A 25,484-nucleotide genomic window follows, 5' to 3' on the forward strand; every position below is an offset into this window, starting at 1 on the left:
GGGCAATGCCATGGCTGCTGCACGAGAGTGTAGCCTTTCAAGGGTTCATTCCAAAGTGCTTACTTGCTTCACACTTGATAACTATTCTTTTTTTTTTTTTAAGGTCATATTTCCTAAGGGTTTGTAGTAAACAGCACGATGGGGAAATATCTTTATGGAAACAAAAAATGTGTAGGACTAGGGTGAGGCCTGAGAATATGAATTCCTAACTTCCCAGGTGAAACTGACACTGCCAGTGGGAACCATACTGCTGCTCTGGGGTCACCCTTACATATACTTGTGGGGTGGGGTGTACTTGCCCAGGATCTCTCAGCTGTAGTTGCGTTTAGGCTAGAATTAGAACAACTGTGGCATCTTCTGGCTTTGTAATCTTCTCCTGGTGTCCGTCTGTTCTTTAATTGACCAGAGAGGGAGAACCTCCTCCCTGAAGGAAGTGTGGGCACTTGGACCTGCCACTCCTTTCAGATTCCTGTCTGTGGGCAGCACTGTCTGGCTGGTCTACCTCTTTCTTTGTATGTCCTATGGACAGAGGCTCAGTGCTCTATACCAGTACCAGGTATTACTCAAATATATTTCAGCCTCTTTATTTATATTTCCATGTTCTATTTAATAATTATTCATGGAATATTTATCTGTTGATTTGCCATCATTTAGAGATTAATACCAATGTCATTATTATTCACACAATGCCTATTAAACTCAGGTCTGTGCTATGGCAAGGAAAAGCAAGTTAAAGGCAGCATAAGCTGCAAGAGCAAACGTGAAAAGAATAGAAATGATTAAATTTTTACTTGGATCAAAGATTTTGCTTTTAGTCCAGTGAAACTTCAGTGAAATATTATTTCACTAAATGAGTTTTCTGCAATATCCTCTAGCCTACATTTTCATGGTGGGAAGTAATTTATTGTTGGCAAATTCAGATTAAATTAAAAATGATTTTGATAGTTGACTAATTGTCTTTAAATGGAATTTCATGAAGTTGTTTTCATAAGAATATGAATTGGTTGAATTTAGTTGGCTAAGAAGAATAACAAGAGTGGCGTATTTATGGGTCCTGCTTATTGATTTAATTTTAGTGATTTTCTTATTGGGATGCAGATTGTCAAAATGGCATTGATGTGCCATAAAATTCAAATAGCTGTCACCTGGTAATTACATACTAGAACTGGGTACAGGAAGTCTTGACCTTGAATGATTGAGGGAATTAAAATAAGTAGTCTTTTCCAAACCATTGGGGAAGAAAGTTATCCCACTTAGAATTGGACTCAATTCAATTCAATAAATCTTGACTAAGAACCGTCTATATGTAAGGCATGTGCTCTTCTAGATAGGTTTTGGAGTCCATTTCAGAGCTCAAGGGCCAGTATATTTGAGTTGTTATGAAACTTTTCCACCATAACAGTTAAAAGGGTGATAACACACATGTACATGTACCAGATTCTGTTTGCATTTATGTACCTATTTGTTAGAAGAATTATGATTGCATGATGAAGACAAAAACTAGATATTGACACTGGTATTAATATTTTCAGTTTCCTGGGAACACAGGCACCAACTTAAATCAACATACCATGATAAATTTGTCATTTTGGACAATGGAGAAATGTTAGTCTTTTCACATTATTGAGATGAGGTCCGAAGACCAAACTTCTGACCCTTTGTGTTGCTTCCTGTCTTTTCAGCGTCTTGTGGAGGCTGCAGAAGAAGCACATCTAAAACATGAATTTGATGCAGACTTGCAGGTAACTGATTATGGTTTGAGTTCATTTGTTTTGTGTATTTACTGCAAAAGGATAAATGCTGGGTATACTGGGAACATATGGCTTTAGTGGTTGATAGAGAAAGGCTTTTGAGAGGATGGTACAGAGTGAAATAAATGTTCGTATTTCTTGACAAGCCATAATGTCTGTCCTTAACCATTTTCTACTATAGCAGTTACCTTACATGCATGCACTATATTTTGATGAACTCTCCCCTCCCCAGTTCTGGGGGAAGTTAATCTGACATTTATCAAATCTCTTAATGATAAATTGATAAAATAGATGACAGAATGTGTCCAAATCTCACTCCCCTGGCTACATTTTAGTGACTGAAAGCAGTGTTGTGGTGGATCTAACCTGAACTGACTGTTAATTATATTGGAAAATGAAATCATTTACAGACATGAGGTTTAAACATCTACTTGATAAATTTCTTGCAGTGGATCTTGTATCTGATCATGGTATACCTGTGAAAGGTTAAGAAAGATTTTGATGTTGCTGTGTATATAGAAACAGTAAAATGTGACAAGTGAATTCAAGAATACTTGAAGGTTCCTTGGGTCCCTCTAGAAGGAAACTTTATCTGTATTGTCATTTTGAGTTCTGTAGTATTTCCTTATTACCAGCAAAACAGAAGGAGAGAATCTTAAAGTGTGTGCTTTGCTAGAATATATATCTTTCAGTGACATGTGGTCACAATTAAGAAATAGTGTTTATTTTGCTATCCTCTCATTTATATGGAAAACGTAAAGGCAGAGGATGCCAGATAAAGGCAGGTGATATCAAAGATAGCCTTTGGCTATGTCTCTGTTCCATGGAGGTAAGTCTTATCACTCCTATTTCTATTAGTTTTTTATCTGGAGGTAAAAGAATGCACAGTCAGATAGGGTAATTTAGGACAGTTTAATAAAGGGGATATTTACCAATATATGGTAAGACAAATAAAAATGATGCATTTCATTATTTGGGAAACTTGTGAGTTCCGACACCTTTTCAGAAATATTTTGGATGTAAATGACAGAAAGTGAACTCAAATCAACTTAAATTAGGTTATACTGTCAAATAAAATAAGAATTAATGAATCTACTCTGGCAATAAGCAAATAAGCTCTGATAAACGGATACATAAATAAATGAAAAGGGAGAGCTCTTACAGTAGAATCCCAACTAACAAATACAGAATAAATGGAGTTAGAAAATAATGGTGCTAATTGATTCAGGCAAGAGTCTTCAATGACTGCTAAAATTAGTACAGAAAAGTTTGATGAAGAAAGGGACATTGACAGTGTTGAAATATCTGCCCACAAATTACTTATTAACCACAAAGGGAAAATAGCAATCTTATTATGGGAAAATGTAGCAAACACAACCTTAAACGGGTAATCACAGTTATTATCATCAATAATGAGACAAAGTGATATCAAGTGCCCCAAGATGTGATGACCAGAAAGTTAACAGTGTCACCTGTGTAGAATTCTTGCCCAAAATGTGTCACCTGAATCTAATGATGATAAAACATCAGAGAAATTTTGATTGAGGAACATTCTACAAAGTAATTGGCTGGACCCTTCAAAAATGTCAAGGTTTTGACAAAGAAGATACACACACACACACACACACACACAATATTACTCAGCTGTTTAGCAAATGGTGCAGTCCTGGCATTTGTAGCAAATGGATGGATGGATCTAGAGAATATTATGCTATGTAAAATAAATCACACAAAGAAAGAAAAACACTATATGATTTCACTCAAATGTGGTATATAAGCAAAACAAATAGATGAGCAAAATAAAACAGAAATAAACTCTTAGACTCTTAAGAACACAGCCGTAGTTACCAGAAGGGGAGAGTGGCTATATCAGGTGAACGAGGCCAACTGTATGGTGGAAACTAGACTTTCAGTGGGAAATGTTATGAAGTATATGCAGTTGTTGATTTATAAGGCTGCTCATCTGAAACCTATATAATGTTATAAATCTATGCTACTTAAATAAAAAAGTTGCAGTCAAGAAAAACAAGGAAACACTGAGGACTGTTCCTGATGAAAGGACATGAAAGACACATGACAACTACATGCAATATGTAATCCTACCAGAAACAGCTGAGCATGCACTCTGAGTCATTATTAACATTCTATCAATGGTGAATTTCCCAATTTTGCCCCTTGTGTTGGGCTTATGTAAGAGGGTGTCCATGTTCTTGGGTTTTTTATGGGCTAGACATTTGGATCCATTGGTCCAACAGCAAGAAGTGAGTTTGCAGGAAAGTGAAAAAGATTACTGGCAGTCACCCTTTTGGAAAATCTGGTGTTTATGGCTCATATAGTCAATTTCATCCTGAAATCAGTTGTCCACAAAAGGTAGGTGGGCAAGGTTGGGAATGATTTAATGGATTTGGGGGATAATTCACCTTTCAGTAAAGGGAAAATGGCCTGTGGTTTAGTTCAACTATCCTAGAACCATTCTTTTCTGTCTGAAGCATTGTTATCTTCACGAGTGTTCCGACTTCCTATTGTTGAATCCTTACAATAAGATTCTGGTGGAGCACAACTGATTCCCTTGTCAAATGTGGAGCTGTAAATATGAATGCAGCATCAGAGCTCTTGAAAAAAAAAAATAGGAGCCGAAAAAACAAATCTCAGAGTGTTATAATTTTGTTCTCTTGGGAACAAAGAAGGGGATTTTAGTCCCCCCCCCCCCACCTCCCCCATCATTTGTTCTGGATGAGTACCAGAGAAATATCAGAGACTACAGCTGTGGTCTGAACACAGGACTAGATGTTGAAATAATCTATCAATATAGCAATGTCACTCACTATCCAAACCTTAGACCTCTGTGAAATCTGGGTCAGAGTAAACCATGTGCACTTTTGTGGAAACCTGTATAAGAGAGGCTTTTGAGAAGGTGAAAGTGCATTGAGGAATACATGTGTGCTTAGGCGAAGGCTGTGTTGGTGCCATTAAGTGCAAGTCTGTTAACAGCTTGAGTGTCAGCTCTGTTGTTATTACTGGGGTAGCAGGTCTGTGTGCAGGCTCTGAGTTTATTGCCCTGACGGTCCATTAGAGCTGATCAATTGTTAATCTGGGTTCCTCTGACCTCTCTGCAACCTCTGCCAGTGGATCGTTTTTATCAAAAAAATTTCAGGCTACCATCTGCTCCCTGTGAAATAATGCTGAGGAGGCCTCTGTGCTACTGGTTCAGGAAGAACGAAGGGGAGTGGGGACTTTGCCTAGAGAAAAATAAGAAGCAAATTTTTGGTGAAATTTCCTAAACTGTGGAGCTCCAAGTTATAGTCTTCATTCCACTTTTCCCAAAATAGAAAAGAGATTTCAGATATACCCCCTCTTTCACTTTAGCTTTGATTCTTCTTGTTTTTGTACCATTCATGTGCTTTAAAGGTGAAGACTGTTTTTCATTGGGAGAGTCATCACGGCTTACCAAAGTAAAGTCATGCCTCTTTTATTGTCAGGATCTTATTCTCCATTTAAATAGCCTCTTTATAGCCTTTCCAGAGATTTGACTTTCCCCGCAAGGACTTATGGCCTTGACAACAGCAGACCCCTCTGTAAGGTCCTTAAATATGGCGTTAGATTGATACTTCTTTTTTTTTTTTAAAGATTTATTTATTTATACAAGAATTGGGGTTCAGGCCAGGTGTGCGGGAGGGTGAGAGGATTCACCAGAGACAGAGCGGGGAGGAGAACAGGCAGACGGACTGAAGACACTGCTGAGGGGAGCAGCGGGCGAGGCAGGAGAGGTCTGCTGCACCATGTGGATTTCTTCCTGTCCGGCCAGGATCGAACCGGTGCTGCAGAGGCTGTGGACAGCTTCATAGTGCTGCGCTCAACTTGCTGTGCAACCAGGGAGGCCCAGATTGCCCCTTCTTAACAAAAGTTATATTGGGGCCAGAGACAAAGCACAAGCTCTGAGGATGTGTGCACCCAACAACAGTGTGGCCTCCTCCCTGGAAACGAGAACTGTCTGGTCTTCATTGGCTGGAAAGCTTTCTTGTAGACACTGGTGCCAGACTTGTGGTGGCCTATAGATTCTAGATGGTCTTCTCTTGATTTTATTCTTTATTCCCTCATATCTTCAATAGAGCAGTTTCAGTTATAATTGATGCAAGTAGAGACCTTTTAAGAGGACATTTTCCTTTTTTGAGTTTATGCTTTGAAATAAACCTATTAACATAGGTTCTTAATGTAAATCACATGAGTTTGATAATGCTAGTGAAAACAGCTTGAAAACTGTCTTTATTATCATATGTGATTATTTTAGTGTTTCGCCCTAGTTATTTATTTATTTTTTTTTTATTTACATCGCCCTCGTTATTTTGATGACAAAACTTAATCTGAGTTGGAGACAAGGTGATGGGTGGTCTTTGGGATCATCCCTGATTGTCGTAGCCATTGATGAATTTCCAGAAAACTAGATCTATACATGTATATAAATCAGAGAGAATGCCTTGTCTCCCTTACTCTTTCTTTTGGGTTTTTCCACTGGCAGCAAAGAAGAAAAAAGTCCTTTTGACAGTTTACTAAAAACCTGCTTATCTTTGAACCACAAACATATTTTCCTTGAAAGCTGTCTCAAATAAGTGCCAGTTGCCCAGAGCTGGTGCACAGCCGGGGGAAAAAAAAAAAAAGAATTGTGGTTTTGAATTGTGTATGCTGCAGAAGCGTTTTCCATTACGAAGTTTTCTATAATAATTTTTTTGTTTTTGTTTTGTGAGTAACAATAATTTTTAAAAGGCCTGGAGATACTCGAAGGGATAACAATCCATGAATGTGATGAGAGCCCTGGATAGGCCTCCTGGTCATCACTCAGCAGCACCCGCCCAGCTTGCACACACAGTGGCCTCATTTCCAAGCAGGGTGAGGAGCTTGGAGTGGAAGGGATACAGACTAGTGATAGGACATTTCTGAGACAGGGGGCTTAAGATATGTGCTGGAGCACCTTCCTCCACCTCCTGGCGTTGGCCTGTTGCTATGGTGGTGGTGGTGGTGGAGGGGGCAAGGTCATGCAGAAGGAGGCCTGGGGAAGGAGAGAGCAGTGACTTTGGAGCCCCTACATCTGCTCTAACATCTAACACCATCCGCTGGGAGCAGGAAGCCTTTCTTGGAAAGGATTAGGAGGGGCAATGGAGCAGCAAACATCAGAGCCGAGTTGTCCTTTTCTCTGTCAGCGTTTCCCTGCTGGCAAGAGAGGCTGTTGCCCTGGGGGAGCAACTATATGTTATGAAGGAGAGCAAAGCATGGGTTTAGTAGAAGTACTTCCCGAGTGGAGGAAATGACTGTCCTCATGAGAGTTTTCAATGTCTTCATATATCATGTCAACCCCTGTTCCCTGTCCACTTGGACTGAGTGAGCTGTTGAGCTCCTTGCTGTGGGAGGGGTGTAGAGTGTAGATAGCTGAGCCCCAGAGTTAGAAATGGGGTTTTTCATAGAGATAACTGAATTTTGAGTGGTAAACAAGAAAGAACAGGGTTACATCTATAGGAAATATAAATGAAAAGAACAGGAAGTCTCACAGTCTTTGTGTTAAAGTAAGTCCCATTTGCTTTTTCTAACTTAGGAGAGCCTGCTTATTTTTTCCTCCCTTCTTATCAGCTTGGCAGGGAGGGTCCCTGTTAGTCTTCTGCATTTTAAGATCTTACATTTGAGATTTCTTAGTTAGAATTCATCACATGAGATTTATTCGCAAGATTGATGTGTAAATAGTGTCTGAGTAATCATAAGTGCAAGCATTTTAAATTCAAAGTCATTTCTCAGCTGTTGCATGCACACTGCTGGTTTTTTATATTGCTAGGACATTATAACTTTTTGTAAGGCTAGTGTCATGACTTTGAGCTTTATGTTAATTAGTCTTTTGGGACTAGACCCAACATGAGAGTGGAAGAAGGGGCAACAGGTGGAGCCTCAGTTTGAGCCCATAGAGAGACTTTTGACCTAAAGGTCTGGAAATTTGGATTCTAGAGTTCTAGTCCCAGCTGGACCATTTCCAGAGCTCAAAGCTCTGTTGCTATGGCCTCTTGGTTCCTCTGTAAAATGACACCCTTGTGGTACTGAGGTGATTCTAAAGTCTCATCCATCCTTGTGTGCTGGGATTCATTCAACAAATAGTTACCAGTGACCCCAGTTGTCAGGCACTGTCCCAGGATAGGGCCACATGCTCGACAGATATTGTCTTTGTTCTTATAGAACACACTGTCAGGGCGCGCAGACCTCTCCTGCTGCCCGCTGCTCCCCTTAGCAGTGTACTTCAGTCTGCCTGTTCTGCTCCCCGCTGTGGGTCTGGTGAATTCTCTCACCCTCCCATGCTTCTGACTGTACCCAGTGCTTATATAAACAAATAAAAATAAATCTTAAAAAAAAAAAAAGAACACACTGTCAGATGGAAGTGACAGATATTAAAGGCATGATGACATAAATATAAAATTTTGATTGTGACCAACAAGAGAGAAAAGGAGATGGTGTTATGCTTGACCAGGGGCTTAGATTGGGTTTTCCAGGAACCTTGAGCGGAGCCCCAATGAGTGGTTTGATCAAGATGAAAATTCAGAGTAAGCTCTCCTCTACCATAGCTGGAAGAAATCTCTCCAAACACAGAGAATCTATTGCAGGTTAATATCCCACAATGCAAAGCTAAAATGATTTTATCTGCTTTCCATATAACAATTGTTTTTACCTCTGAATTCTAATGATTCTTAATTTTTCCTCTCTCATGATGCTTATCACTTCCTAGTCTCTTAATTTTATTCCGAGGTCCACTTGTTGCTTTTTTATTCAGAACTCAGGATATGTCAGGGCCTCTCTAATGTGGGACTTCCCCACATTGAGAAGTGACCCTTAGTTTCCAGGAAAGTTCTATTTAACTTTTTAACATGTTTCTGTGGTTGTTACTCTAAGGACTACAGTAAGTGTCCTCAAGTTTACAGAATATTTTGGAGTTAATATGTGATGTAATACCTCACTTGAAACATAAAACCTTTACAACAGTATAATTCTACCTACCACCATCCTTTGTGGTATAAATACAATAATCATATGCTATTTTTATTTTGTTTTGCTTTCAATAGTTGTCTTCTAAAAAATAGATAAGGAACAATAATATATTTTCCTACACATCCAACGTTTAATGCATTCTTCATTCCTTCTTAAAGATTTGAATTTCTACATTCTTATTTCTCTTCTTCCGAAGAACTTCTTTTGGCAATTTTTTTTTTTTTACATTGTAGATCTGGTAGCAACAACTTCTCTCAAGCTTTCAATTATCTAAAAATATCTTTATAGCATTCTCATTTTTGAGGGATCATTTTGTTAGATATAGAATTTTTACTTGACAGTTTATTTTTTCTTTTAGTGCTTTGAAAATATAATACCATTCTGTTCTGATCTTTAATATTTCTGATGAGATGTCAGCCATCATTGTTATCTTTGTTCCTCTCTATACAGTGAGTAATTTTTTCTCTGTTGCTTTCAAGAATTTTCTCTTTATCTTTGATTTTCAGTATACTATACAGTGTGATAATGTTACTAAGTATGATTTTCTTTGTAGTTATACTTGGAGTTTACTGATATCCTTGCATATTTGCATCATATTTGGAACATTTTATAAAGAATTATTTCTTTAAAATTTTACCTTTTGCTAATTTTTCTCATCCAAATGCTGGTAGTCATTAATGGTGGGAAAGAAACCATTTTGTTCCTTGGAGTATTGTGTCATTTGCCAGAAACTTCAACCTTGTGTTAATTGCTCTGTGGCCCTGGAAAAGTCATGTTTACTTTCAGACTTTATGTTGATTCAGGTAAAGGAGGGAACAGGCCTGGTTGTTCTTCCTCCCTGATTTAGAATTATTTGAGTTTGAGAGATTGTGATTTTTCACCTAGACAGCCTGACAATGATTGTTCCCCAGGAGATAAGCTTTTTCTTTTCGGAATCCAGCAACCTCTACAGACATAGATAGCATTGTCCTTAGGGAATCATCTCTGTGAATAAAATCCTCTCTTTCTTTTCTTGCCCCAAATAGTATGAATTTAATACTTTAAATACTTTAATACTGAAGCAAGAAAATTTTAAGGAAAGATCATTTGATTGGATCTGTCACAGACCCCCTACAAGTGACTTTAACAGATTGAAAGGAGTTCTTATGAATAATATAAATATAATATGTATAGTATAAAAGGACAGGAGTGTGTGTGTGTGTGTGTGTGTGTGTGTGTGTGTGTGTGTGATTTGAAGAACTTAACTCTGGAACTGAAATAATTCATTTTATTCCAAACCTTAGTTTGCTCTATAGTTAAATTCTGAGCCAAATAAAACCTTTTCTTTGACTTTGGAAGCGATTATGTCATGCATATTAATAAATTCATAATTTATTTTTCCTCCTAAAAGGTATCAGGTGACTAAGGACATACAACCACCATGAATTTTTTTTTTTTTTTAATCTAGGGTTTAAAACCTTTTGTCATCTTGTTCTACATGAGACTGGCTGACATGTAGAGGTTGTGATTAAAAGGAGCAAGTCTGAAAAGGAAGAGGAATTACAGCTTCATAGTAATGGTTTTTGAAACCCAGGTCAAGGGAAAGATGAGCTACAAACAGCTTTTGTCTGGCCAGAATGCCTCTTTGATTAGAAGGAAGAAGGGTCATTATGTTTGCTTATATTTACTGATTAGCATTCTGGGTGAGGTAGATATTAGCTGTTGAGAGAATGTCTTCTGAAGACAGAAAGACACAGATCTGATTCTTGGCTTCTATCCCCCTTGCTAATGGTGAGACCAGAGCAAATATCTTAGCCCTTTGGAGTCAGTGTTTTTCCTTGTGTCTGCTTAGTGTGATACTCTCTGTGTAAGGCTGTTAGTCTTCCAGTGGACTCACTGATCTACATGAGTGTTTAACTCTCTGTCTGGTGCTGAACACAATCCTGGTTTGGTGCAACCATTGTTATTATGGTGATCATTACTTTGGCCAATTCTCTAAATACCAAGGAACTGATTATATTTTTAATTATTTATTTGGGCTCTGCCTCCTTTGAGGACTATGAGTTCTGTAAGGCAGGGACCATATCTGTTTTTGAGCATTGATTCAGAATTTAGATGCACAACTGGCACTCAATAAATATTTGAAGAAAACCGAATGACTGAAGGAAGAAAATGAAGGATCATTTCAAGAGTTAGATGTCCATTAGGAAGGTGCTTGAAAGCATCATAAGCCAAAGAGAAAAAATACAGTGTGGCTAGCAGAACAGGGAGACACCTCGCAGCAGAAGGGATGCCTGCTCAGAACCTGAACCATGTCAAGCCTCGCTGGGACCCTGGTGGCTCACAGGGTTAGATGTTCTATGTTCTTGGAGGGCCTGAACTCAAACAACCTTTGGCCACACCTGTACTGTCCTGGGTGTGTGCGACAGGTAGTGACAAGCCCCTATCTAAGTAGGCAGAGAAGATCAGGAGAAATGTCCCTTCATAATCATCATCCAGTTGTGGAGCATTAGGCTAGCTAGTGTTCATTTTGGTTTTGTTGTTTTCAACAGGTTCATTTATATGTCAGAAGAGAAACACAAACAAGAGACTGCTGCTAAGATATGTTTTATATTTCTCTTTCAATTTCATTAATGGCATTAAAGGAAACTTCTCTCATAGCTGCCTTAAGCATTCTGTCTGTGTTATTAAATACCAGTCATTTATTATATTCTAGGTTTCTTTTTGGCTCCATGTACCAGATTTTCCTGAGACCTTTTGATTTTAAAGTGACATTGACCTGTAGGGCAGGTGATTCTGGATGACACCCTCCCATTTAACTTTCTGAGAGTACTACCAAATTCTTAGAATTTCTCCACATAGGCAGATGGCTAGCATCTGGGGCTTTATTTATTCAGCTTTCAAAGACAGCATTAATGATCAGGTTAAAGTCTTCAACATTCTCTTTGGTTTGGAGCCATCTAAATTCAACTTTATAGGTCTCACATGTCCCAAGTCCAACTGTGGGTTTTGCCTTGAATCTCAGTTATGTCCCCAGTTAGGTTAACATCTTCTTAGGTTACTATTTGAGAGACATTATAGGATCTTGACTCAGAATTTCAGGGTTGGCCATAAACTTTATACTGTCAGGCAACGTAGCATGATTGTCACATTGAATCCTCATACCACTTTGGTGGGGTTCTGTCCTATTACTGCCTCCACTTCATGAATGATAAAACTGACATTCAAAGAAGTTAAACTAACCACAGTCACACAGGAGTGTGTGTGTGGGGAACTAGAATAAGAAATAAGATGGTTTTGATTCCATAACAGTGCTTACATATTATGCTTTCCAGAAAGCAGCCTTTGTTTATGCATATTTTCTTACCACGTCTTTTTTGGATCTGGCTTGATGGCTGATTGGAAGTTTTAATACATTTGGAAAGCAGACTATCAAGGATACAGGTTAAGTTAGTCGAATCGAGTGTTGTTTCTGTTTTCTTGCTTCATTGGGCCACAGCACTGTCTCCTGTGATATTTGATGCTGTTGTTCCCATATTTTCTGAAGTCATCCTTTCTAACTCATATGAAGCAAGAGGCACCTTTGGCAAGATGGTCATGAGTGAGCTTGCTGGTAGGGTGCAGGAGCATCTGTAATCTGCAGTATTTCTATACCAAGGGTCTTGATTATTTATCCATTATTTCAAGAATGCATGCATGAATTCATTCTTGGAGCTACCTGCAAAGGAAAAAGATTCTAGAGACTCGTAGCAGTGAGCAGTGACACTTGGAGCCAGTGACAGTTGGAGGTGCCTGATATGGTGAGTCAGACATGCCTTGGTCTCTTGGATTCCTTTTTCTGCCTTTCCTCCTATTATCTTTAAGTTTAATAGATTAACAATGGAAAAAGAGTAGGTAATACCCACTCTTGAGAAGGAGGATCTTAGAGGTCCCTTGGGAGGGTCAGCTTATAGGGTTCAAATTATTGATGTATATTCTTCTAAAGTTCATCTGGACTTGAGGGATGGGTTGGGGGGACAGTGCACAGTAGCTGTCCTTTGTGTATTTGCTTTTCTGGGAGAGTTAACTTGTTTCCTGCTACACAATATTATGTTGAGGGTTGGCAACCAGGGCACGTTAGCGATAAGGATTTAATGAATACATATGAGAAGAGAAGATTCAAGCCACTGAGCAGCATATTGCCCTAGGCCACTTCCCATTTCAGGGTGGTGCGATATTTAGGGAGGTAAATTGCAGACGATCATGGAAGAAATGATGTTCAAGGGGCATTGGGGTGAGAGATATGGCCTTAGCTGTGTTTCCAGCAGCAGGGAGTAGCTGTCTTACTAAGAATATTGTGAATTACCTACCAGTTTTGTCCACTGTCTTTGTTTTTAATCACTCATTTATAGCTTTAAAAAATATGATTAGAGTTGTCCTTGTACTCGTTATTCCATGTGGCAGGGAAGCTGTGCTTTTAATTTATTCTTTACTTCTAATTGTAGCGTCTGTATGTCAGGGTTCACTGGCTAGCGAGGAAACGAGCCCTGCTTTTGTAAAGCAGTTAATTGAACCTGGTAACGATTACTGTCAGAAATCCCCCTGGGTTGTGCTGCTCCCTGTGCATCATCCCTCATGGTGATTTTCAGAGCAAATTGGAGTTCATGTACTACAGACCCACGTGCGATGTCAGTTGTGCACTTTTCTGGGTTTGTACCAGTCTTTGGTGCTAAGGATGTCTAAAGAGAGTGTTTCCAATTTTGAAATGTTCAGGAAAATGTTTGTAATACTGACAACAGACAGGGACGAGTGTTTAGGATAGAAATAGAACTCTCTATCGATAGCAAAAATAGCACAACAAAACGCCTCCATATAAATTTACTGCAAATAAGCCATATAAATTGTACAAAACATCATTTGACAGGAGTGGAATTATTGATACATGGAAAAAAAATACTCAATCCTAACTAATGGCCAAGAAAAAGTATTTTAAAGCAGCAATACGCTATTTTTACCCATCAGTGGGCAAATTGATGATGATAATGAAGATATCGCCTATTGATAAGACCCAGGGAAATGGGTCTTCATTGGCAACATCACAGGCCAATTTTGTTGAAGCTTGTGAAACTAAAAATGCATGGACCCTGTGAACCATCAATTGCATGTCTCAAATCTGCTAACAGAAACACTAGCACATGGGCACCAGAATGCAGCATTTTTTGATTTAGCGAAAGTCTACAAACTGCCTAAAAGTCTCACTATGTGGGATAAACAGACTGTGGTGTATCCAGGAAATGTGAATCTAGGTGTAGCTAAAAGGAATGAAGCATGTCTGTAGGTGATGGCAAAGACAATGTCCAGAACAAATAGTGTTAACTTTAAAAAGCAAAGGCAGGACGTAGAAGTATATATACAATGTGATATAAATTAGGTTAAAAAGGAAAGTAATCTTCTGTTATTTAGTGTTTGTACATGTCTGTTATGATAAAGGAAAAGTTTTGTAGGTAGCATCTGGGGAGGCACCTGCCATTTGCAGTGGGTCAAAGGGGACATGAGTCTTATCTGCCAACTTTATTAGATTTTTACAATGAAATTAGGTGAGATAATCAAAACTGAATTTTTTAACTTTTTTTTTTTTTTAAGAGAGAGGGAGGGGCCAGTGCTTAGTCTTTGAGCATCTCTTAGCTCTGCCTTGTTAGCCCTGGAGACGAAAGCCTTTAGGAGACCTGGTTTAGTGAGCCTGTTTCCCCTCCCTGGATTTAGGTTAGAGATGGACACATGGGTTCTTTGTGAACCCACATTTTATCCAAACAGTTCAAATTAGCACGTTCAAGGTCTTGAAGACATCAGCCACCTCATGGTACATGGAAAGTAGGTTGGTTTAAATGGCAGTTGAATATTCTTAATTGGGCAGTTCAATTTAATGACCATCTAGTGTGTGTGCTGGATAAATTTTCAGACAAATGTCAGTCTGGCATATAGCAGATAAGAGAAGAGGCCCAGGGAATGTCTGTATCCTAGATCTGACAAAGGGAATGTCTGTATCCTAGATCTGACAAAGGGTCAGATAAAATCAAACTAATAACAAGCCTTAGAAATCTGACTATAGAATCGAGGCTATTGGTGGAGGGAGAGCAAAGTGGGGAGGGGACACAGTGGACCATGGTGAGGACTTCAGCGCCTTGGGGGTAGAGGGTGTGCAGTGGGAACATACACAGGAGGGGTATGATCCTGTACCTCTGAATTGTATACAGTGTTGTAAACCAGTATTAGCCTCAATTTAAAAAAAGCCAGGAGAGGACATCATAAAAATAAATAAAAATGAAATTTATTTTTCAAGAGTACCATAAAAGAGCTATAATTTTTATAGCTCAAAATTATTTTGATCTTTTTCAGCCCTCCATCTTCACGATAAGCTGCACTTACGTGTCTGTCATAATATTTGACTTTCCACTCCTTTTAATGGGTTGGGATATTTTGGAATCAATTACACAATGCTTTTGTTTCTCACATTAAATGTACCACTAATTCTTCCCTTAAATATTTTGAATATTGAAAATAATTTCGTAGGTGACATTAATTATGATGCACATCCCTGCTGGGCTATTCTTTCCTGGTGATATTAATGATAGTGTTTCAGTATTCCTGACTGGCTCTGTCATTAACCCATCATAAATACCAGCTCCAATTAGTGTGCAGAAGTGGAATCAGTTGAGAAGTGAAATGTATGTGCAGCAAATAGGGGGTAGATGCTGTGTCTTCCCCTGAGGAACAACTGAATTTGTCAACTGTCAAATCTGAATTCCTAATAGTTCTTTTTGTGTAAAAATGCATTCTTTGATTTTTTTTTTCTGTTTTACAAAATCATTTGTAACCATAGTTGGCAGTGATGTCTGTTTGCAAAAATCTTATCCTTTGATTTCTTTCCATTCTGTTAAATCAGAAAATCCTTTTTGATTCATAGGTAATATATTATGTCGCTCCCTTTTAATGTGTCTGTTTATACTGTTTCTACTTTTGTGACTTCTTTTACTTTTGATTTTTTTCCTTGTCTTTTCTCTCTTACCTCCTCTGTCGATCTCGTCCCACCTTCCTTTCTTCTCCCCTTTTCTCACTCCTTTTCTTGATGTTCTCTTGTCAGGACAGAGCTTATTCAGTTGCATATATGCTGTAGTAAGCCCAGAATGAACTGGAAGTGCTCTCTTCCAGGTCATTTGGCATTGTAGAATGTCAGAAAGTTTTGCACTTGGGGATTATCAACTGACTAATAAAATTTTTCATAAAACAGATTTTTAAAAAAGTGTAACAAAGAGTCGTTTTTAAATTAGCAAACATCTTGGGTACATGTGCTTCCCTTGGGTCTCCCATCCAGAAAATAGCCATTCATTTAGTTACAATGCTCATTGGAGGCCCTCTTAAATACATGGCATTTGCTTGGTGAGACTTGGAGACGGGATCCAAAAGCAGTTATCTTCAAATAAAGATACTTTTAAAAGTGAAAGAGGAGCTATATATAATTACTCTTGGATAACAGTTGTAAACCAGGGCTACCCTGGGAAAATGGTGGGATTGCCAGATAAAATATAGGACACCAGTTAAATTAGGAATTTAAATTTAAGTGAGTGCCCTGTGTTTTTACTTGTTATTCTGGCAATCCAATTTGTAGTCATAAACACGGGAGACGTGTTCCCTGCCAGCCCCGAGCTTATTGTCTAATAATCATAACTCCTGGTTATTGACCTCAGCCACTGGGCTGATTACTTACCACGTCAGGACAGCCCTGGGAGGTCAGTGGTTCTTTCTACTTCACAGTGGAGCAGCAACAAGATAATAACATCCCCAAGATCAGACAGCTGAAGACCTGGGCCGGGGGAAGGGGGAGAGTGGAGTAGGGAAGAGAGTCAGGGCCTGGACCTCAGATTTAGCTGCAAAGACTGTTCTTTCCTACCATACCTCCTGCCTCTCTACCAGCATGAGACAGCAATGAGCTCCGTTAGTTTTTAAAAAGAGATCCTGCAGGAAAGCGAAGAGTCTTCAACATTACTCCACTGCTGGATTTTCCAGGCAGCAGGAGGCAACCAGCTGTTTTCACTGTATCAAACCCAAAACATGTCACGCAGAAAAAATGTCAAGTCATTTTGAAAAATGTCTGAAGCATAATGTGCTTGACAGGGGTGAAATAGCATTGGCCATAGTCACGTAATTACTACCTCAGTGTTTGTTTACCATGCAGCCCTTTCTTCTTCCACTTGAATTAAATCAATCTGAGCAACAATGCAGCTTTATAAAACCCAGGTCTCAGCATGCACAACAGTTAGATATTCTCAGCTTCCTGGTAAGCGTGATCCTTGCCAGGTTGACTAAGCAACTTAACAGTTTCTTCGTGCTCTTCTATTCAGACTAAACTCGGACAGACTTATTAAATTAAAGTGAATGAAGGTCTCCTATTTTTTTTTTTTTTTTTTTTTTTGTTTTGCAAAGGAAAAATGTCGATATATAGGGAGAAGCACTGAGGTTCAAGATCTAATTTGAAGTTAAGGGGCAGCCAGGTACCATAACATTTCCATCCACTAGATGTCGCTGATGATTCACACCAGTGCAAATGCCAGCCCATTTATGGATGTTAAAAAAAAAAAATTCCTTAAAAATATGAAGCCAGAGTTAAAAATCAGGAATTTCCCAGTATTTCTTTTTTTTTAACCTTTCACTTTTTAATACCTTTCTTTTCATCCAAATGAGCCACCTTCCTACTTTCACTGAGCTCGTTCACCTTTGTAAATTAAGCAAAAAGCAAAGTGAGGAAGATAAGACTTATTTAAACCATCTTGCTTTTTGTGTATGTTGGTTTTTCGAATCTTTGTGAAACTCCTCAGCCTGAATTTCCTTGATGAATTTGGATAGTGTGTATTACATAACTTACGTAAGTACTGTAGATTTCCTACACCAGTGATGTTGATTTTCCTTTCACAGGACTATGCTCGATTTACCTTGAGAAAAGAAAAATGTCTTTAGCAGTGAGGGTTTGATCCTGACAATGGGAGGGATCAGATGCCTGTTGTAGTACAAGGAGCGCAGATCTTGCTCAGCCATACTGGCTTGAAGAGACAAAGTTGAGGGATGCTCCAGGAGGCAGTGAAGTGTTTGGATGTGGCGGCTGTGAAGCTGGTCCCTTCTCCTACAGAGTCAGTTTTAGGCTGAGCAACAGCAACAAAAGCAGAAAGACTGGCAGCTGCTATAGATTTCCACTTCTAATGAGCTACATTCCGCCCCCCACCCCTGAGCATGGCTAATATGGGATGGGATCCTCAAATTTAAAAAAGGAATGTTAAAAGGGAGTAAGGTTAGCTTTAATCAACTAAAGAAAAAAAATCATAAAACTAATTTTCAGAAAAGCCTGAGACTCATGGAAAGTTCTCTTGTAAGTTTTATAATAGCAGGTTTTTTTCCCTTTCATTTTTTTTTAAAAAGAGAGATGTCTTCTAGTTTTTAAACAGCGTATCACCTGGATTGGGGTGGGAGGGTGTTCGAACCCTGTATGAGACTGGGGGCTTGGCCTGGATCCTGTTCTCACAGGAGAACCCTGATGTTATACTTCCCTCTCTAAGGGTGGTCTTCTATTTTTTCAGCTGAGCTGAGACTTCAGGGAGAGCTGAAAGGGACTAGTCCACCTCTGGGGGGTACTCAGGTGGTATGCCATGAACAGAAGGACAGGCGCTGTCGTTTTGTCAAACTCTGCTGCTCAGCTCCCATCTTACATTAGTATCCAGCTACCTAGAGCCCCCTAAAATGTGAAGTGTTTTTTTTTTTTTTTTTTTTTGCTGTGGAATATTTTTGAATGTTGAAATGAAGCATTCGTTTGGGTTAATTTTAAAAGTCTTCTGTGGATTTCATTATATTGCAGAAAATTTAACAGCCATGAAATAAGAATAATGTAATCACAAGGGAGTTAGATTTCCCAGTCATTGAAAGAAAAAGGCCCAAGATCCCTGATTATAATCTGACATTCTGTTTAGAATTTCAGGGAGTGAATGTCCTGTAAATGTCTACTCGACTGTACTGTGGATGGAGACTGGGAAAAAAGAAGCCACAATGCAGTATCAAAACACAAAACACTTCCTGAGTTTCCCCACAGTATGAATTAATCATATTTAATACTAATTATGTTCTTGCTACACAACTTCCTGTGTAAATTGTGGGAAAATGTGAAAACATTTCCAAGCCTTAAGCAAGTTTTCAACAAGCGTGTATATGTGAATCAAGGTGTCCCTTTTGATTCAAATTATTCTCTGCAGATTTACCAAGATGCAGGCTTGCTACTTTTCACTTTCAGAAAAATGACTGATATTTTCCCTGCTATTTAATCAAACTGTTAAAAGTATTAGGGTTGAGTCAGTGATACAGCTTCATTTGTGTTGTTAAGGTCATTTAGAATAATTTTTGCATATATTATTCATAACTCCAGTGAATGGTTTGACTTCTGTTCTTTGAAACTTTTGTAGAGTTGTAGTTTGGAATTTAAACCACTTAGTAACCCTTTTTCTATGTCTTAAGTAAAGCTTCTCTTTCTAGTCAACATACACAGAAGCTAGCCTAGTCCTAGACAGGGTGTGATGTCTTCATAGGTTTGGGTATTCTGGCTCCCCCAGCCGCGGTCAGGGTCTGCAAAGCACTAAGTCCCAGAACCAACTGGACCCTTGAGTTTTTTCCAGACCAGTGATGGCTTTAGCAAGACCGGTATTTTCAGATGCAAGTGAATATCTTACATCTATGAAGACACTGTCAGTGGAGGATTTCTCTGTATTTATTTGATTATCAATGAAATTTTCTTAAGAACTAGTTCTTGTGCAATAAATAATATGTATTGTACAATATATTATGTATATATGTTTAGTACACATGCTATATATTTAATGTTCATTACAGATGTGTTTATGTAATGCACACTAAATATATAGGATACGTATACGCACATATGGTAAAAATTTATGTCCTTAAAACAAGCTCAATCTTAAAGCTTTATCTTAAATGTACAGATAAAATATGTACTTATAAAATATATTGATGAAGTTGATTGTTCAACCCTAATTTTCATCTGCAAGATAAATGACAGTCATAAAAGCTATGATGAGGGTCTGTGTTCATTAATGTGGAAAGATCTGCCATGCACATTCGCAGACAAAACAAAAAAAATGGAAACTGAAAAATGCTCCGTGCTGTGTGGTCCATTTTTATGAATGTGTGTTCATACATATACATCTCCAAGGCTAGATATCACAGGAATAGTGCTATTATAGACATTTAAAAAAATTATCCTCCCGTGCCTTCTAATTTTTATAATGAAATTATATTACTTTTTCTAGCAGAAAATAAATAAGGATTTTTTTTCCTATTGGGGATTAATGACAGTTGTATAGGCTGATATCACATACAGCCAGAACAAAAATGCAGATGCATTTCTGTAATAAATTCAAGAATGCATTGTCATTATACACGATATTATAACTCAGTATAAAGGAAGAAGTAAAAACAGGTTTGTTGCCCCTCCTAATTATTAGTGAGTTTTTCCAAGGGAATAAAAGCATTGAAATCACTTTCTCTAAGAATTCAGTGTCAGCAGACCCATTTCACATGTTTCTTCCCGCCCAGGCTTGGTTAGGATTCTGCTAAGGTTTTATCAAAACACTGCAAATGTATTAGCAATGCCAGACTTTCGGCATGTGCATGTTGCTGCTGCTGTTTATTATGGTTTTTTTTTAATCACTTCAGGCATTAATTTTAAGAAAGCCTTCCTGGATTCAATTTATTTTAATTAAAATACAAAATAAGAATGGAGGAAAGGCTGATACTTTGGGAAGTCCCCCTAACATGCTGTCTGTACCATATCTTTGGGGTTCTAATCACAGACGATGACCAGGGATTACTGGGTCTTGCTTGAAGTCATAGCCTTTCACCATGCCTTTTGCTTGGGTCAAAATACTAAGCAAAATAATTTGCTTGAGTGGAATTTTTTTTTTAAATCAAAGGTTTTAACACATTTTGATCAGAATAGTATGGAGCTGATTTTTGATTCAAAGTAAAAATGAACACAAATCCACTTGTGAAATGGATAATAAAATGACCTGTGTTGAGTGAATTTGACATTGGATGTGAGAAGGAATAGAGGAATACAGTTCAATGGGACAATGACTTTTGCTGTGACAGTGTGATATTTATGTACTTGTATAATACCTCTCTCTTTTTAGTTGTAAGTTCTATGTGAATGGAGATAGTCTCTTATCATCTTTGTTGATGTAACTCCAGAAACTAGTTGATGCCTACAAGATAGTAGATAATAATTACCTAATGTATGAATATATTCTGGAAATAGTGGAGTTGTCCTATATTTCTGCCGAGTGTTAGTTTGGCTAAATATTCTACATTTGTAAAATTAAAATTTGAATTGTAAGAGTAATACCTGAATCTGTCTTCCTTAAAAAACATGTGAACATTGCTGATCCACCCAGTTCAAGCAAAGATGGAGTAGCCTCATTACAGCTAGGTCTTCCATATGACAACTAAAACCACCTCTAGAAATCATATAAAAATGAGAATAGGAAGACTTTGAAAGGTATAAAGAAGAAGATGGACGGGCTAAGGACCTTCTGGCATGAGGAACCACATGGCTGTGAGTCCTCTGCGTTTCCTCATTACATCGCATATGTCATGAACAGAGCACTCCAGACGCTTCTCACCTGGACCACCACCAAGCAGAGACTGTACAAAAAGCCTGTTTCCTTTACACAGAGGACCTGGAAAACGATGGTCAAACAGAAGAAAATCATGTTGGCAGTACTCACCCTACACCAATCAACTACCACTGGAAAAAATAACCCTCTACATCCCACTATGGTTTTAGCAGGGCCAAGCAGAGAGCTGATCTTCCAAACTTCATGCTCCCAAGAAGCAGAATCAAACACAGAAGTACTTGAACTCCCCCACCTGGTGGTGTCTGCAGAACTGAACAAAGAGTTAATTTCCCACTCACTGCCTGACTAAATCATGCAGTGTCAGCTTCTCCCTCTGGGTGGTGTGTGGCCAGATGGGGATTTAATCTTTCATTTCCTGTTTGCTGGATGCAGAGCACTGCCAGTGGGGTCTAGAGTAGCTGAACTTCCACCCCTGCTCAGCATTAACAGGACTGAACAAGTTGGAGAAAATCAGCATTCTAGATTCTCCCACCTCAGGGGCAAATTGAGCTTCCATACACCCTGCCCATGCCCAGCTAGCTGGCACTCTGGTTTTGCCCAGCCCTTTCCCCCACCAGTACCTGTTAGGTTGCAAATGGCATCAAGATGGCACCAGTATGGGACTATGAGTATTCGAGGTCTCCAGCCCCAGTGTCAGTGAGGCCCAGTGGGAAGCTGAGCTGCTTGTGTATATTCTGCAGCATTAAAATAGTATGTTGTCTCTCCTGTCCTTGACTCTGTCAGTGGTGGTGGAGCCCAGCAGAAGCTGAGCTCATAGGTCTACTCAGAGTCAGCAGGTGATGTGAGTTGGAGCCACGCTTTCCCCGGGAAGATGTCCCTGGGGCCGAGGGGAGGGCAGAACTGTCTTCCTGCAAGAGTGCAGTAAGACACTGTGACTCAGTGTGCCACTTTTACCCAGATAGTGTGGACAGGAAGCTCCACACTCACTCATCCAGTCCTCTTGCCACACTTTAATAAGGGGGATGACTGCTAAATGAAAAGATTAAGAAGGATCAGAGTCTTATAATATTGAATATATCCTGGATACATTAGAAAATCACATATCATATACTAGGACCCTGTTTTGTTTCCTTGTCTGATTCTGGCCCATATGCTAAGTCATATTCTTACAGATTCCATTTAACAGAGGATAATTTTCCTTAAAATGCAAGTTTTTAAAGTTTTATTTATTCATTATTATTTTTTTAATTTTATATATATTTTTACATCATTTTCATTTTTGTACATTGTATGCATTTTCATGTTGATTATAGTCCCCATACAATTCCCATCCCCTTTCTTTTGATTCTACTCCCTCCTCCTGCCCCCGTCCATAGTGTGTAAATAGATGACTGGATCAAGAAGATGTGGTACATATACACAATGGAATATAACTCAGCAATCAAAAAAGATAAACTCATGCAATTTGCAGCAACACGGATGGAGCTGGAAGGGATCATGCTCAGCGAAATAAGCCAGAAAGAAAAGAAAAGAAAACAAAAAAAAAACAGATGGTCTCACTCATAGCAGGAATTTAGAAAATGCAAGTTTTAAGGCAGTCAGAAGATGCGTTCTTTTATCGTAGGCCTTCAGCCGAGGGGTTCAGACAATGCTGATCACTCCACCCAGACCTCAAGGACATTCGTGAAATCTTCACTTTGTCCTGTTTGCCTGGGGCCACTAGAAACTTGCTCCATTCTTTGCTTTCTTGATTCCATATAGCTTGGGTGGACATGACCCCTTGCACCTGTCTGGCCAGTTAAGATGTTTAAACATATAGTCAAGAAGCTAAGTGGGTGGAAGCCAGAGATGCCCACATGGCATGGAGGGGGCACGGTCTCTGACTGAGACTGTGTGCAGGTTGCTGTACTGTTCCTTGTTGCCCAGGAGTGGCCAGATAGATAGTTTGAATCCTCAATAGGGGAGAATAGGGAGAGGACGCTTAAATAGAGATGCAGAGACACATCACATACCTGAGTTCTGAAGGGGTATATTAAGGAAAATATTAGTGACAAACAGAAATATAATAAATTAGTGATGATCAAGTAGCTAGGATTTCTCTGAGGATAAGAAGGGTTTGTTAATTCTCTGGGGAGGGTTTTTGAAGGGAGCAGAATTTCTCCTTTCTATAACACTCTGTGCATTAGGAAAATCTGTTGGCTTCTAAAGGAAGCTTTAAAGAAAAAACACACTTCTTTGTGAGTTACTTCCTAAATATAATAGCAAGATAATTTGGAAGTTGGCACATAGGGGATTTTAGTTACTAATTTGTGTTTCATAATGTTTTAGGATGTGTGATTTACCTTTAAACATCCCCAAATAAGGGCAATAAAGACTTTAGCAGTTTTTAGTTCTGAAAACCTTTCTAAAAAATTGTGACCTCTTGCTGCAGATTTTCAGAGCCACTCCCTCAGAGGTGGAAAAGATCTTCAAGAAATCAAAGTCTAATTAATGCACATTTCTTTGTTTAAATGAAAGACTGAATTGGATTATTATTAAAAGCATTTGAGGTGACCTGTCTTTTGTAGCAAGGGCATTTTGATGGCTAAATTATGATAAAGGGAGTATTGTGTTTGTCAGCTATTATCATTCTAAATTTGCATAAAAGTAATCATAATTGTGAGACATTAAATGCATTAATTATCCATTAAAGGGTCAATTTAACAATCATTAAGGCAAGCACTAATAAATTGGTGATCATCTTTATAAATGATGTACTTGATCTAAGCTTTATATAACACCAAAATAATCTACAGTTTTTATTTTGGTAAAATACACATTTTATTTTAGTTTTCTGGTAGCTTTTGTTAAGAATTGAATATTAAAATGGGTGAACAAACATACATTGTGTGTGTCTTACCACTTAGCACAATATCCCCTTGGTACTTGGGGTACCAATGGCCTGTCCTTGGTCCGGGTGTGGCTTGGTCATATTGGCTGGCTGGATCCATAATCTCACTGGCATTTGTGAAAACCTTGCTATTGCTTCAAATCAACTGCTGTAAAAGCAGCCTCCTCAATCTCCCCAGTGCCCCACCACCTCTATCCTGTGGCAATTGGAGGTGCTTGCCTCCCATCTTCTGGACATCACAGCTAGCAGTGTGAAGTCACCTTTGTTCAACCCATCTCGTATCTTATTTTAAAATGCTTTTGTCGGGGCCTTCCTGGTGGCACAAGGGGTTAAGCACCTCACTATGAGGCAATTCAAAGCCTCTGCACCATGAGTTCAATCGCCGGCTGGCCAGGGAGCAACCCACATGGCACAGCAGACCTCTCCTGTCTCGCCCACTGCTCCCCTCAGCAGTGTATTTCAGTCTGCCTGTTCTGTTCCCCACTCTGTCTCTGGGGAATCTTCTCACCCCCCGCATCTCTGGCCTATACCCCAGCTCTTGTTTGCATAAATAAATAAATCTTTTTTTTAAAGATTTATTTATTTATTTATACAAGCACTGGGTACAGTCAGAAGCATGGGAGAGTGAGAGAATTCACCAGAGTCAGAGCGAGGAGCAGAGCAGGCAGACTGACCAAGTACACTGCTGAGGGGAGCAGCTAGTGGCAGGAGAGGTATGCGTGCCATGTGGGACCCTTGCCCGGTGGCCGGGGATCGAACCGGTGCTGCAGAGGCTGCGGGCAGCTTGGCAACCCAGCGCTCAACCGCTGTGCCACTGGGGATGCCCATAAATAAATAAATCTTAAAAAAAAAAAAGTCTTTTTTTCCACTGGGGTTGTTGTACTTGCAAATGAAAGAAACCCACTCAAGGTAGCTTGCATAAAGGAGATTGAGGTTTTTTTTTTAAAGATTTATTTATTTTTTTATACAAGAACTGGGGTACAGGCCAGATGCGTGGGAGGGTGAGAGAATTCACCAGAGACAGAGCGGGGAACAGAACAGGCAGACTGATGAAACACACTGCTGAGAGGAGCAGCGGGTGTGACAGAGAGGTCTGCCATGCCATGTGGGACCCTTTCTGGCCAGCCGGGATCAAACTGGCACCACAGAAGCTGCAGACAGCTTCACAGCGTGGTTCTCAACCAC

The 25,484-nt window shown here is 39.1% G+C and overlaps 1 protein-coding gene across 1 annotated transcript in view; it reads left to right on the forward strand.

Annotated features, from left to right (window-relative positions):
* The window catches only part of CACNA2D3 (calcium voltage-gated channel auxiliary subunit alpha2delta 3), an 807,400-nt gene that overhangs the window by 226,863 nt on the left and 555,053 nt on the right, over positions 1 to 25,484 (forward strand). The window contains 1 exon segment of the mRNA XM_054694676.1: positions 1,683 to 1,742. Coding sequence (XP_054550651.1) covers positions 1,683 to 1,742 — 60 coding nt within the window.

The sequence above is a fragment of the Talpa occidentalis genome, unplaced genomic scaffold (genome assembly GCF_014898055.3).
Source record: "Talpa occidentalis isolate TD23 unplaced genomic scaffold, MPIMG_talOcc4v2.1 talOcc4.10, whole genome shotgun sequence".
NCBI classification, from domain to species: Eukaryota; Metazoa; Chordata; class Mammalia; order Eulipotyphla; family Talpidae; genus Talpa; species Talpa occidentalis.